The 15,041-nt window shown below is 43.5% G+C and overlaps 1 protein-coding gene across 1 annotated transcript in view; it reads left to right on the top strand.

The window, feature by feature from the left end:
- LOC129856014 (CUB and sushi domain-containing protein 3-like) overlaps positions 1 to 15,041 on the top strand; it is a 749,171-nt gene that overhangs the window by 550,351 nt on the left and 183,779 nt on the right. Inside the window, exons 64-65 of the mRNA XM_055924143.1 lie at positions 8,891 to 9,009; positions 12,405 to 12,474. Of these exons, the coding sequence (XP_055780118.1) occupies positions 8,891 to 9,009; positions 12,405 to 12,474 (189 nt within the window). The remainder of the gene's footprint in view (positions 1 to 8,890; positions 9,010 to 12,404; positions 12,475 to 15,041) is intronic.

The following is a 15,041-nucleotide window of genomic DNA, read 5'->3' as shown; positions in this document are numbered from 1 at the left end:
CACTGAGAGACAGACAGGGTTAGTGATGATACAACCCACTGAGAGACAGACAGGGTTAGTGTTATAACAACCCACTGAGAGACAGACAGGGTTAGTGTTATAACAACCCACTGAGAGACAGACAGGGTTAGTGATGATACAACCCACTGAGAGACAGACAGGGTTAGTGTTATAACAACCCACTGAGAGACAGACAGGGTTAGTGTTATAACAACCCACAGAGAGACAGACAGGGTTAGTGATGATACAACCAACTGAGAGACAGACAGGGTTAGGGATGATACAACCCACTGAGAGACAGACAGGGTTAGTGATGATACAACCCACTGAGAGACAGACAGGGTTAGTGATGATACAACCCACTGAAAGACAGACAGGGTTAGTGTTATAACAACCCACTGAGAGACAGACAGGGTTAGTGATGATACAACCCACTGAGAGACAGACAGGGTTAGTGATGATACAACCCACTGAGAGACAGACAGGGTTAGTGATGATACAACCCACTGAGAGACAGACAGGGTTAGTGTTAGAACAACCCACTGAGAGACAGACAGGGTTAGTGTTATAACAACCCACTGAGAGACAGACAGGGTTAGTGATGATACAACCCACTGAGAGACAGACAGGGTTAGTGATGATACAACCCACTGAGAGACAGACAGGGTTAGTGTTAGAACAACCCACTGAGAGACAGACAGGGTTAGTGTTATAACAACCCACTGAGAGACAGACAGGGTTAGTGATGATACAACCCACTGAGAGACAGACAGGGTTAGTGATGATACAACCCACTGAGAGACAGACAGGGTTAGTGTTATAACAACCCACTGAGAGACAGACAGGGTTAGTGTTAGAACAACCCACTGAGAGACAGACAGGGTTAGTGTTATAACAACCCACTGAGAGACAGACAGGGTTAGTGTTATAACAACCCACTGAGAGACAGACAGGGTTAGTGTTATAACAACCCACTGAGAGACAGACAGGGTTAGTGATGATACAACCCACTGAGAGACAGACAGGGTTAGTGTTATAACAACCCACTGAGAGACAGACAGGGTTAGTGATGATACAACCCACTGAGAGACAGACAGGGTTAGTGTTATAACAACCCACTGAGAGACAGACAGGGTTAGTGATGATACAACCCACTGAGAGACAGACAGGGTTAGTGATGATACAACCCACTGAGAGACAGACAGGGTTAGTGATGATACAACCCACTGAGAGACAGACAGGGTTAGTGATAAAACAACCCACTGAGAGACAGACAGGACAGAGGCTGAGGAGAGCGGGGAGTAGACTTGGTGAGAGAGTTGTATTATATGTTGATCTCTACAGGTGGTAGACTGTGGGAGAGTGGTATACAGGGTTAGAGGTGCTGAGAGACTGAGACGGACCGATCAGGGCTGTGAGAGGTTGGCTGTGGTGAGACGTTGTGGGAGACAGGTGATGATAGCATCTTGAATATAAAGTATGTTTATCTCTAAGTTTGGGGGAAGGTGGGACACAGGGTGAAAGGGGATGTGAGACAGATGTTGAGGAGAGTGGCTGGTGTTAGTGGGAGACCTGTGGTCAGAGGGTTACAGTTCCCCACTCAGACAGACAGACAGACAGACAGACAGGCAGACAGACAGACAGGCAGACAAGCAGGCAGACAGACAGACAGGCAGACAGACAGGCAGGCAGACAGACAGACAGTCAGACAGACAGGCAGACAGACAGACAGACAAGCAGGCATCCAGGCAGACAGACAGACAGACAGACAGACAGACAGGCAGACAGACAGGCAGACAAGCAGGCAGACAGACAGACAGACAGACAGACAGACAGGCAGGCAGGCAGGCAGACAGGCAGACAGACAGACAGACAAGCAGGCAGACAGACAGACAGACAGACAGACAGACAGGCAGGCAGACAGGCAGGCAGACAGGCAGACAGGCAGACAGACAGACAGACAGACAGACAGGCAGACAGACAGGCAGACAGACAGACAGACAGACAGACAGACAGACAGACAGACAGGGACGGTGGATGAGCTCAGTTAGCCTGGTCCCATCTGTAACCCTGCGTGTCCTTTAGCCAACTCCTCTGCTGGCAGGACAGCACTAGTGAGATGAGATGGCTGAAGCAGATCCAGCTGGGCTTGTCAACACCAGTCCTGGAGGTCCTGGAGGACCAAAACACTAGACAATAAAACCAGCAGGACTTTGGCCTTCTAGGTCCACTAGTCCTGGAGGACCAAAACACTAGACAATAAAACCAGCAGGACTTTGGCCTTCTAGGTCCACTAGTCCTGGAGGACCAAAACACTAGACAATAAAACCAGCAGGACTTTAACCCTCTAGGTCCACTAGTTGAATAGCCCTGTCATCATGGCATTACATCGTTAGACAGAGGACTTGGTTAAACCCTGCCATCATAACGTTAGTCAGAGGACTTGATCAAACCCTGCCATAATGGCATGACAACGATAGTCAGAGGACTTGGTCAAACCCTGCCATAATGGCATGACAACGTTAGACAGAGGACTTGGTTAAACCCTGCCATCATAACGTTAGTCAGAGGACTTGGTTAAACCCTGCCATAATGGCATGACAACGATAGTCAGAGGACTTGGTTAAACCCTGCCATAATGGCATGACAACGATAGTCAGAGGACTTGGTTAAACCCTGCCATAATGGCATGACAACGATAGTCAGAGGACTTGGTTAAACCCTGCCATAATGGCATGAAAACCAGCAGCATTCCATCCATAACACTGTAAAATACTACTTTCACTACAAAAGCAATTCACATAGTTATTCCATGATTCTTCATTAACTCTGTGCTATTGACACATCAATACATTTTTTCAGACCCCATTCCATTGTTGAGTCATATCTATCCAGGAAACATTCCCATGACATCATCACGTGTTCCATTGTTGAGTCATTTCTATTCAGGAAACATTCCCATGACATCATTACATGTTCCATTGTTGAGTCATTTCTATTCAGGGAACATTCCCATGACATCATCACGTGTTCCATTGTTGAGTCATATCTATCCAGGAAACATTCCCATGACATCATCACGTGTTCCATTGTTGAGTCATTTCTATTCAGGGAACATTCACATGACATCATCACGTGTTCCATTGTTGAGTCATTTCTATTCAGGGAACATTCCCATGACATCATCACATGTTCCATTGTTGAGTCATTTCTATTCAGGGAACATTCCCATGACATCATCACGTGTTCCATTGTTGAGTCATTTCTATTCAGGGAACATTCCCATGACATCATCACGTGTTCCATTGTTGAGTCATATTACGTTTTCTAAGAATAAGGCCAGCAGCAGACCACCCTGATAGTCTCTCACCACTCTGTTTACCACTCTGTTAACCACTCATAGTCTTTCACCACTCTGTTTACCACTCTGTTTACCCTTCATAGTCTCTCACCACTGTTTACCACTCTGTTCACCCCTCATAGTCCCTCACCACTCTGTCTACCACTCTGTTTACCACTCATAGTCTCTCACCACTCTGTTTACCACTCTGTTTACCACTCATAGTCTCTCACCACTCTGTTTACCACTCTGTTTACCCCTCATAGTCTCTCACCACTCTGTTTACCCCTCATAGTCTCTCACCACTCTGTTTACCACTCTGTTCACCCCTCATAGTCTCTCACCACTCTGTTTACCACTCTGTTTACCACTCATAGTCTCTCACCACTCTGTTCACCCCTCATAGTCTCTCACCACTCTGTTTACCACTCTGTTTACCACTCATAGTCTCTCACCACTCTGTTTACCACTCATAGTCTCTCACCACTCTGTTTACCACTCTGTTAACCACTCATAGTCTCTCACCACTCTGTTTACCACTCTGTTAACCACTCATAGTCTCTCACCACTCTGTTTACCACTCTGTTAACCACTCATAGTCTCTCACCACTCTGTTTACCACTCTGTTAACCACTCATAGTCTCTCACCACTCTGTTTACCCCTCATAGTCTCTCACCACTCTGTTTACCACTCATAGTCTCTCACCTCTCTGTTACCACTCATAGTCTCTCACCACTCTGTTTACCACTCATAGTCTCTCACCACTCTGTTACCACTCATAGTCTCTCACCACTCTGTTACCACTCATAGTCTCTCACCACTCTGTTTACCACTCTGTTTACCACTCATAGTCCCTCACCACTCTGTTTACCCCTCATAGTCTCTCACCACTCTGTTTACCACTCTGTTTACCCCTCATAGTCTCTCACCACTCTGTTTACCACTCATAGTCTCTCACCTCTCTGTTACCACTCATAGTCTCTCACCTCTCTGTTACCACTCATAGTCTCTCACCACTCTGTTACCCCTCATAGTCTCTCACCACTCTGTTTACCACTCTGTTTACCCCTCATAGTCCCTCACCACTCTGTTTACCCCTCATAGTCTCTCACCACTCTGTTTACCACTCTGTTTACCCCTCATAGTCTCTCACCACTCTGTTTACCACTCATAGTCTCTCACCTCTCTGTTACCACTCATAGTCTCTCACCTCTCTGTTACCACTCATAGTCTCTCACCACTCTGTTTACCCCTCATAGTCTCTCACCACTCTGTTAACCACTCATAGTCTCTCACCACTCATAGTCCCTCACCACTCTGTTTACCACTCATAGTCTCTCACCACTCTGTTCACCACTCTGTTAACCACTCATAGTCTCTCACCACTCTGTTACCACTCATAGTCTCTCACCACTCTGTTCACCACTCATAGTCTCTCACCACTCTGTTTACCACTCTGTTTACCCCTCATAGTCTCTCACCACTCTGTTTACCACTCTGTTTACCCCTCATAGTCTCTCACCACTCTGTTTACCCCTCATAGTCTCTCACCACTCTGTTTACCACTCTGTTCACCCCTCATAGTCTCTCACCACTCTGTTTACCACTCTGTTTACCACTCATAGTCTCTCACCACTCTGTTCACCCCTCATAGTCTCTCACCACTCTGTTTACCACTCTGTTTACCACTCATAGTCTCTCACCACTCTGTTTACCACTCATAGTCTCTCACCACTCTGTTTACCACTCTGTTAACCACTCATAGTCTCTCACCACTCTGTTTACCACTCTGTTAACCACTCATAGTCTCTCACCACTCTGTTAACCACTCATAGTCTCTCACCACTCATAGTCTCTCACCACTCTGTTTACCACTCATAGTCTCTCACCACTCTGTTTACCCCTCATAGTCTCTCACCACTCTGTTAACCACTCATAATCTCTCACCACTCATAGTCCCTCACCACTCTGTTTACCACTCATAGTCTCTCACCACTCTGTTCACCACTCTGTTAACCACTCATAGTCTCTCACCACTCTGTTACCACTCATAGTCTCTCACCACTCTGTTCACCACTCATAGTCTCTCACCACTCTGTTTACCACTCTGTTTACCCCTCATAGTCTCTCACCACTCTGTTTACCCCTCATAGTCTCTCACCATTCTGTTTACCACTCTGTTAACCACTCATAGTCTCTCACCACTCATAGTCTCTCACCACTCTGTTTACCACTCATAGTCTCTCACCACTCTGTTTACCACTCTGTTAACCACTCATAGTCTCTCACCACTCTGTTTACCACTCTGTTAACCACTCATAGTCTCTCACCACTCTGTTTACCACTCTGTTAACCACTCATAGTCTCTCACCACTCTGTTTACCCCTCATAGTCTCTCACCACTCTGTTTACCACTCATAGTCTCTCACCTCTCTGTTACCACTCATAGTCTCTCACCACTCTGTTTACCACTCATAGTCTCTCACCTCTCTGTTACCACTCATAGTCTCTCACCACTCTGTTACCACTCATAGTCTCTCACCTCTCTGTTTACCACTCTGTTTACCACTCATAGTCCCTCACCACTCTGTTTACCCCTCATAGTCTCTCACCACTCTGTTTACCACTCTGTTTACCCCTCATAGTCTCTCACCACTCTGTTTACCACTCATAGTCTCTCACCTCTCTGTTACCACTCATAGTCTCTCACCTCTCTGTTACCACTCATAGTCTCTCACCACTCTGTTACCCCTCATAGTCTCTCACCACTCTGTTTACCACTCTGTTTACCCCTCATAGTCTCTCACCACTCTGTTTACCCCTCATAGTCTCTCACCACTCTGTTAACCACTCATAATCTCTCACCACTCATAGTCCCTCACCACTCTGTTTACCACTCATAGTCTCTCACCACTCTGTTCACCACTCTGTTAACCACTCATAGTCTCTCACCACTCTGTTACCACTCATAGTCTCTCACCACTCTGTTCACCACTCATAGTCTCTCACCACTCTGTTTACCACTCTGTTTACCCCTCATAGTCTCTCACCACTCTGTTTACCCCTCATAGTCTCTCACCATTCTGTTTACCACTCTGTTAACCACTCATAGTCTCTCACCACTCATAGTCTCTCACCACTCTGTTCACCACTCATAGTCTCTCACCACTCTGTTTACCACTCTGTTTACCACTCATAGTCCCTCAGCCACTCTGTTTACCCCTCATAGTCTCTCACCACTCTGTTTACCACTCTGTTTACCCCTCATAGTCTCTCACCACTCTGTTTACCACTCATAGTCCCTCAGCCACTCTGTTTACCCCTCATAGTCTCTCACCACTCTGTTTACCACTCTGTTTACCCCTCATAGTCTCTCACCACTCTGTTTACCACTCTGTTTACCCCTCATAGTCTCTCACCACTCTGTTTACCACTCATAGTCTCTCACCTCTCTGTTACCACTCATAGTCTCTCACCTCTCTGTTACCACTCATAGTCTCTCACCTCTCTGTTACAACTCATAGTCTCTCACCACTCTGTTTACCACTCATAGTCTCTCACCTCTCTGTTACCACTCATAGTCTCTCACCACTCTGTTACCCCTCATAGTCTCTCACCACTCTGTTTACCACTCTGTTTACCCCTCATAGTCTCTCACCACTCTGTTTACCCCTCATAGTCTCTCACCATTCTGTTTACCACTCTGTTAACCACTCATAGTCTCTCACCACTCATAGTCTCTCACCACTCTGTTCACCACTCATAGTCTCTCACCACTCTGTTTACCACTCTGTTTACCACTCATAGTCTCTCACCACTCTGTTACCACTCATAGTCTCTCACCACTCTGTTCACCACTCATAGTCTCTCACCACTCTGTTACCACTCATAGTCTCTCACCACTCTGTTTACCACTCTGTTTACCCCTCATAGTCTCTCACCACTCTGTTCACCACTCTGTTAACCACTCATAGTCTCTCACCACTCTGTTACCCCTCATAGTCTCTCACCACTCTGTTTACCCCTCATAGTCTCTCACCACTCTGTTTACCCCTCATAGTCTCTCACCACTCTGTTTACCACTCTGTTTACCCCTCATAGTCTCTCACCACTCTGTTTACCCCTCATAGTCTCTCACCACTCTGTTAACCACTCATAGTCTCTCACCACTCTGTTACCACTCATAGTCTCTCACCACTCTGTTTACCCCTCATAGTCTCTCTCCACTCTGTTCACCACTCTGTTAACCACTCACAGTCTCTCACCACTCTGTTTACCACTCTGTTTACCACTCATAGTCTCTCACCACTCTGTTACCTGTTACCACTCATAGTCTCTCACCACTCTGTTAACCACTCATAGTCTCTCACCACTCTGTTACCACTCATAGTCTCTCACCACTCTGTTCACCACTCATAGTCTCTCACCACTCTGTTACCACTCATAGTCTCTCACCACTCTGTTTACCCCTCATAGTCTCTCACCACTCTGTTTACCACTCTGTTTACCCCTCATAGTCTCTCACCACTCTGTTTACCACTCATAGTCTCTCACCATTCTGTTTACCACTCATAGTCTCTCACCACTCTGTTTACCCCTCATAGTCTCTCACCACTCTGTTTACCACTCTGTTCACCCCTCATAGTCTCTCACCACTCTGTTTACCACTCTGTTTACCACTCATAGTCTCTCACCACTCTGTTTACCCCCCATAGTCTCTCACCACTCTGTTTACCACTCATAGTCTCTCACCACTCTGTTTACCCCTCATAGTCTCTCACCACTCTGTTTACCCCTCATAGTCTCTCACCACTCTGTTTACCATTCTGTTCACCCCTCATAGTCTCTCACCACTCTGTTTACCACTCTGTTTACCCCTCATAGTCTCTCACCACTCTGTTTACCCCTCATAGTCTCTCACCACTCTGTTTACCATTCTGTTTACCCCTCATAGTCTCTCACCATTCTGTTTACCTCTCTGTTAACCACTCATAATCTCCCACCACTATGTTTACCACTCACAGACTCCATCTCCACTCCACTCACCCCTCTGCTCATCACTCTCTGACCACTCTCAGTATTCCAATAAGGAGTGTTATAACTACCTATCAGCTCTCAGTATTCCTATAAGGTGTATTATAACGACCTATCATCTCTCAGTATTCCAATAAGGAGTGTTATAACTACCTATCAGCTCTCAGTATTCCTATAAGGAGTATTATAACTACCAATCAGCTCTCAGTATTCCTATAAGGAGTATTATAACTATCAATCACCTCTCAGTATTCCTATAAGGTGTATTATAACTACCAATCATCTCTCAGTATTCCTATAAGGAGTGTTATAACTACCTATCACCTCTCAGTATTCCTATAAGGAGTATTATAACTACCTATCACCTCTCAGTATTCCTATAAGGTGTTAACAACCGGTTCCATACTGTATTCTACTGTTTCGAACGGTTTGTGTTTGTTTCTATGTTCCTGTAGTGATCTTGATGTGCAGACAAGTGATTGCTATTTCCTGTTGTGTTTTGACTCTGTCCTAAGCAATAGGTTTGGATTCATGTCCAGAACCTCAGCCCCCCCTGAACGGTGTCAATGTGGGCCAGCGCTTCACTGTGGGGGACATGGTTTCCTTTCAGTGTGACCAAGGCTACTCTCTGAAGGTGAGCACACACACACACACACACACACACACACACAGACACACAGACACACAGACACACAGACACACAGACACACCGACACACAGACACACAGACACACAGACACACCGACACACCGACACAGACACACACACACAGACAGACAGACACACACTGCTCTGTTACCTTCAGGTAGGTTTTGGTTTTGCTCGGGTGGTGTAGGGTCGGCCAGTGGTGGATGGACGTAAGCATCTGCCCTTTGGTGCCGAAGGTTGCCGGTTTGAATCCAGCGATAGAAACTTGCCTAACTTATCTTAACTTAACTTGCCTAACTTAACTTAACTTAACTTGCCTAACTTATCTTAACTTAACTTGCCTAACTTATCTTAACTTAACTTGCCTAACTTATCTTAACTTAACTTGCCTGACTTATCTTAACTTAACTTGCCTAACTTAACTTAACTTAACTTGCCTAACTTATCTTAACTTAACTTGCCTAACTTATCATAACTTAACTTGCCTGACTTAACTTAACTTAGCTTTAAACACTTTGAAATTCAACTTTGCGAACAACTTTGAAATTTGACATTTTTGAAAAACATAGATGAAAGTCTAATTCTGACGTGAGAGCTCGTTGGGACCCTATTCCCTACGCAGTGCACTATTTTGAGCAGGGCCCACAGGGCTCTAGTTCACTATAGAGGGAATAGGGTTCCATTTGGAACACAGGCCATGTCTGATGTAGAGCTGCCAGTTTAGATATGCAGACCCAGGGAATACCCTGAAGGTTGAAGTGAAACACACACACACACACACACACACACACACACACACACACACACACACACACACACACACACACACACACACACACACACACCAACAGACAAAAACACACACACTTGACCTAGGTTGTTCAGATCCTCAGGTTCTAACTAATGAAACTCACTCAGAGTAGATAACATTATTAATATTATGAAGTGTTACTGTATTTAACATAATTAATATCTACATACTGGTGGTGTCCATCATCTACATACTGGTTGTGTCTAACATCTACATACTGGTGGTGTCCATCATCTACATACTGGTGGTGTCCATCATCTACATACTGGTGGTGTCCATCATCTACATACTGGTGGTGTCCAACATCTACATACTGGTTGTGTCCAACATCTACATACTGGTGGTGTCCAACATCTACATACTGGTGGTGTCCATCATCTACATACTGGTGGTGTCCAACATCTACATACTGGTGGTGTCTAACATCTACATACTGGTGGTGTCCATCATCTACATACTGGTGGTGTCCAACATCTACATACTGGTGGTGTCCATCATCTACATACTGGTGGTGTCCAACATACTGGTGGTGTCTAACATCTACATACTGGTTGGTGGTGTCCATCATCTACATACTGGTTGTGTCTAACATCTACATACTGGTGGTGTCTAACATCTACATACTGGTGGTGTCCATCATCTACATACTGGTGGTGTCTAAAATCTACATACTGGTGGTGTCTAACATCTACATACTGGTGGTGTCCAACATCTACATACTGGTGGTGTCCATCATCTACATACTGGTTGTGTCCAACATCTACATACTGGTGGTGTCCATCATCTACATACTGGTGGTGTCCATCATCTACATACTGGTGGTGTCTAACATCTACATACTGGTGGTGTCCATCATCTACATACTGGTGGTGTCTAACATCTACATACTGGTGGTGTCCATGATCTACATACTGGTTGTGTCTAACATCTACATACTGGTGGTGTCCATCATCTACATACTGGTGGGTCCATCATCTACATACTGGTGGTGTCCATCATCTACATACTGGTGGTGTCCATCATCTACATACTGGTGGTGTCTAACATCTACATACTGGTGGTGTCCATCATCTACATACTGGTTGTGTCCAACATCTACATACTGGTTGTGTCCATCATCTACATACTGGTTGTGTCTAACATACTGGTGGTGTCCATCATCTACATACTGGTGGTGTCCATCATCTACATACTGGTTGTGTCCAACATCTACATACTGGTGGTGTCTAACATCTACATACTGGTGGTGTCCATCATCTACATACTGGTGGTGTCCATCATCTACATACTGGTGGTGTCCATCATCTACATACTGGTTGTGTCCAACATCTACATACTGGTGGTGTCTAACATCTACATACTGGTGGTGTCTAACATCTACATACTGGTGGTGTCCATCATCTACATACTGGTTGTGTCCAACATCTACATACTGGTGGTGTCCATCATCTACATACTGGTTGTGTCTAACATCTACATACTGGTGGTGTCCAACATCTACATACTGGTTGTGTCCAACATCTACGTACTGGTTGTGTCTAACATACTGGTTGTGTCCAACATCTACATACTGGTTGTGTCCAACATCTACATACTGGTGGTGTCCATCATCTACATACTGGTGGTGTCCATCATCTATATACTGGTGGTGTCCATCATCTACATACTGGTGGTGTCCATCATCTACATACTGGTGGTGTCTAACATCTACATACTGGTGGTGTCCATCATCTACATACTGGTTGTGTCTAACATACTGGTTGTTTCTAACATACTGGTGGTGTCTAACATCTACATACTGGTGGTGTCTATCATCTACATACTGGTGGTGTCTAACATCTACATACTGGTTGGTGGTGTCCATCATCTACATACTGGTGGTGTCTAACATCTACATACTGGTGGTGTCCATCATCTACATACTGGTGGTGTCCATCATCTACATACTGGTGGTGTCTAACATCTACATACTGGTGGTGTCCAACATCTACATACTGGTGGTGTCCAACATCTACATACTGGTGGTGTCCAACATCTACATACTGGTGGTGTCTAACATCTACATACTGGTGGTGTCCATCATCTACATACTGGTGGTGTCTAACATCTACATACTGGTGGTGTCCTAAATGGCACCCTATTCCCTTCAGAGACAATGACCCTTTATTCTACAGTAGAGACCTTGAGGATAAAGATGAGGAAGGCAATGCCCCCAAAAAACACGTGTCAAAATATTGTGAAGATACACTTTTTGACATGTTTCCCTCCCTGTTGATTTCATGGCCTTTGTTTGACATGAATCAGCATTTTCAAAGGTTTCTGTTGTATTCTGTTATATTTGTTTGTTTCCTTCACTGAGCATCCCAAATGGCACCCTATTCCCTATATAGAGCCATAGGGCCTGGTCTAAAGTAGTGCACTATATAGGGAATAGGGTGCCATTTGAGATGCAGTTATTGTGATATAGCTACATCCTACAGTGCTGAATAGATGTGTTTGTTTGCAGGATAATGCATTAATGTGTCTTTTCTCGTGCAGGGTAATGAATACATTTATATTCTCTCTTGCAGGGTAATGAATACATAACATGTATGCCAGGGCCCGTCAGACGATGGAATTACCCCGTACCTCTGTGCTTAGGTAACGTATTCATTCTATACAGGTCGTCTTTATCATGGTCATGTTTAACTTCTAGGATTGGAGAACAGTCCTCTCTGTTATACTGCTGATGGGTAGGATACCTTCTAGGATTGGAGAACAGTCCTCTCTGATATACTGCTGATTGGTAGGATTGGAGAACAGTCCTCTCTGATATACTGCTGATTGGTAGGATTGGAGAACAGTCCTCTCTGATATACTGCTGATTGGTAGGATACCTTCTAGGATTGGAGAACAGTCCTCTCTGATATACTGCTGATTGGTAGGATACCTTCTAGGATTGGATAACAGTCCTCTCTGTTATACTGCTGATTGGTAGGATACCTTCTAGGATTGGAGAACAGTCCTCTCTGATATACTGCTGATTGGTAGGATTGGAGAACAGTCCTCTCTGATATACTGCTGATTGGTAGGATACCTTCTAGGATTGGAGAACAGTCCTCTCTGATATACTGCTGATTGGTAGGATACCTTCTAGGATTGGAGAACAGTCCTCTCTGATATACTGCTGATTGGTAGGATTGGAGAACAGTCCTCTCTGATATACTGCTGATTGGTAGGATACCTTCTAGGATTGGAGAACAGTCCTCTCTGATATACTGCTGATTGGTAGGATAACTGGTAGGATTGGAGAACAGTCCTCTCTGATATACTGCTGATTGGTAGGATACCTTCTAGGATTGGAGAACAGTCCTCTCTGATATACTGCTGATTGGTAGGATACCTTCTAGGATTGGAGAGCCGTCCTCTCTGATATACTGCTGATTGGTAGGATACCTTCTAGGATTGGAGAGCAGTCCTCTCTGATATACTGCTGATTGGTAGGATAACTGGTAGGATTGGAGAACAGTCCTCTCTGATATACTGCTGATTGGTAGGATACCTTCTAGGATTGGAGAGCAGTCCTCTCTGATATACTGCTGATTGGTAGGATAACTGGTAGGATTGGAGAACAGTCCTCTCTGATATACTGCTGATTGGTAGGATACCTTCTAGGATTGGAGAACAGTCCTCTCTGATATACTGCTGATTGGTAGGATACCTTCTAGGATTGGAGAGCCGTCCTCTCTGATATACTGCTGATTGGTAGGATACCTTCTAGGATTGGAGAACAGTCCAAATCAGAAATCAAATCAAATAAATGTTTATTGGTGACATTACCATGTTTAGCAGATGTTATTGGTCCATATTTAACAGATGTTATTGGTCCATATTTAACAGATGTTATTGGTCCATATTTAACAGATGTTATTGGTCCATATTTAACAGATGTTATTGGTCCATATTTAACAGATGTTATTGGTCCATATTTAACAGATGTTATTGGTCCATATTTAACAGATGTTATTGGTCCATATTTAACAGATGTTATTGGTCCATATTTAACAGATGTTATTGGTCCATATTTAACAGATGTTATTGGTCCATATTTAACAGATGTTATTGGTCCATATTTAACAGATGTTATTGGTCCATATTTAACAGATGTTATTGGTCCATATTTAACAGATGTTATTGGTCCATATTTAACAGATGTTATTGGTCCATATTTAACAGATGTTATTGGTCCATATTTAACAGATGTTATTGGTCCATATTTAACAGATGTTATTGGTCCATGTTTAGCAGATGTTATTGGTCCATATTTAACAGATGTTATTGGTCCATATTTAACAGATGTTATTGGTCCATATTTAACAGATGTTATTGGTCCATATTTAACAGATGTTATTGGTCCATATTTAACAGATGTTATTGGTCCATATTTAACAGATGTTATTGGTCCATATTTAACAGATGTTATTGGTCCATATTTAACAGATGTTATTGGTCCATATTTAACAGATGTTATTGGTCCATATTTAACAGATGTTATTGGTCCATATTTAACAGATGTTATTGGTCCATATTTAACAGATGTTATTGGTCCATATTTAACAGATGTTATTGGTCCATATTTAACAGATGTTATTGGTCCATATTTAACAGATGTTATTGGTCCATATTTAACAGATGTTATTGGTCCATATTTAACAGATGTTATTGGTCCATATTTAACAGATGTTATTGGTCCATATTTAACAGATGTTATTGGTCCATATTTAACAGATGTTATTGGTCCATATTTAACAGATGTTATTGGTCCATATTTAACAGATGTTATTGGTCCATATTTAACAGATGTTATTGGTCCATATTTAACAGATGTTATTGGTCCATATTTAACAGATGTTATTGGTCCATATTTAACAGATGTTATTGGTCCATATTTAACAGATGTTATTGGTCCATATTTAACAGATGTTATTGGTCCATATTTAACAGATGTTATTGGTCCATATTTAACAGATGTTATTGGTCCATATTTAACAGATGTTATTGGTCCATATTTAACAGATGTTATTGGTCCATATTTAACAGATGTTATTGGTCCATATTTAACAGATGTTATTGGTCCATATTTAACAGATGTTATTGGTCCATATTTAGCAGATGTTATTGGTCCATATTTAACAGATGTTATTGGTCCATATTTAACAGATGTTATT

This window comes from Salvelinus fontinalis, chromosome 5 (assembly GCF_029448725.1).
Source record: "Salvelinus fontinalis isolate EN_2023a chromosome 5, ASM2944872v1, whole genome shotgun sequence".
Classification (NCBI taxonomy): Eukaryota; Metazoa; Chordata; class Actinopteri; order Salmoniformes; family Salmonidae; genus Salvelinus; species Salvelinus fontinalis.
This window is presented reverse-complemented; position numbering and strand designations above follow the sequence as displayed.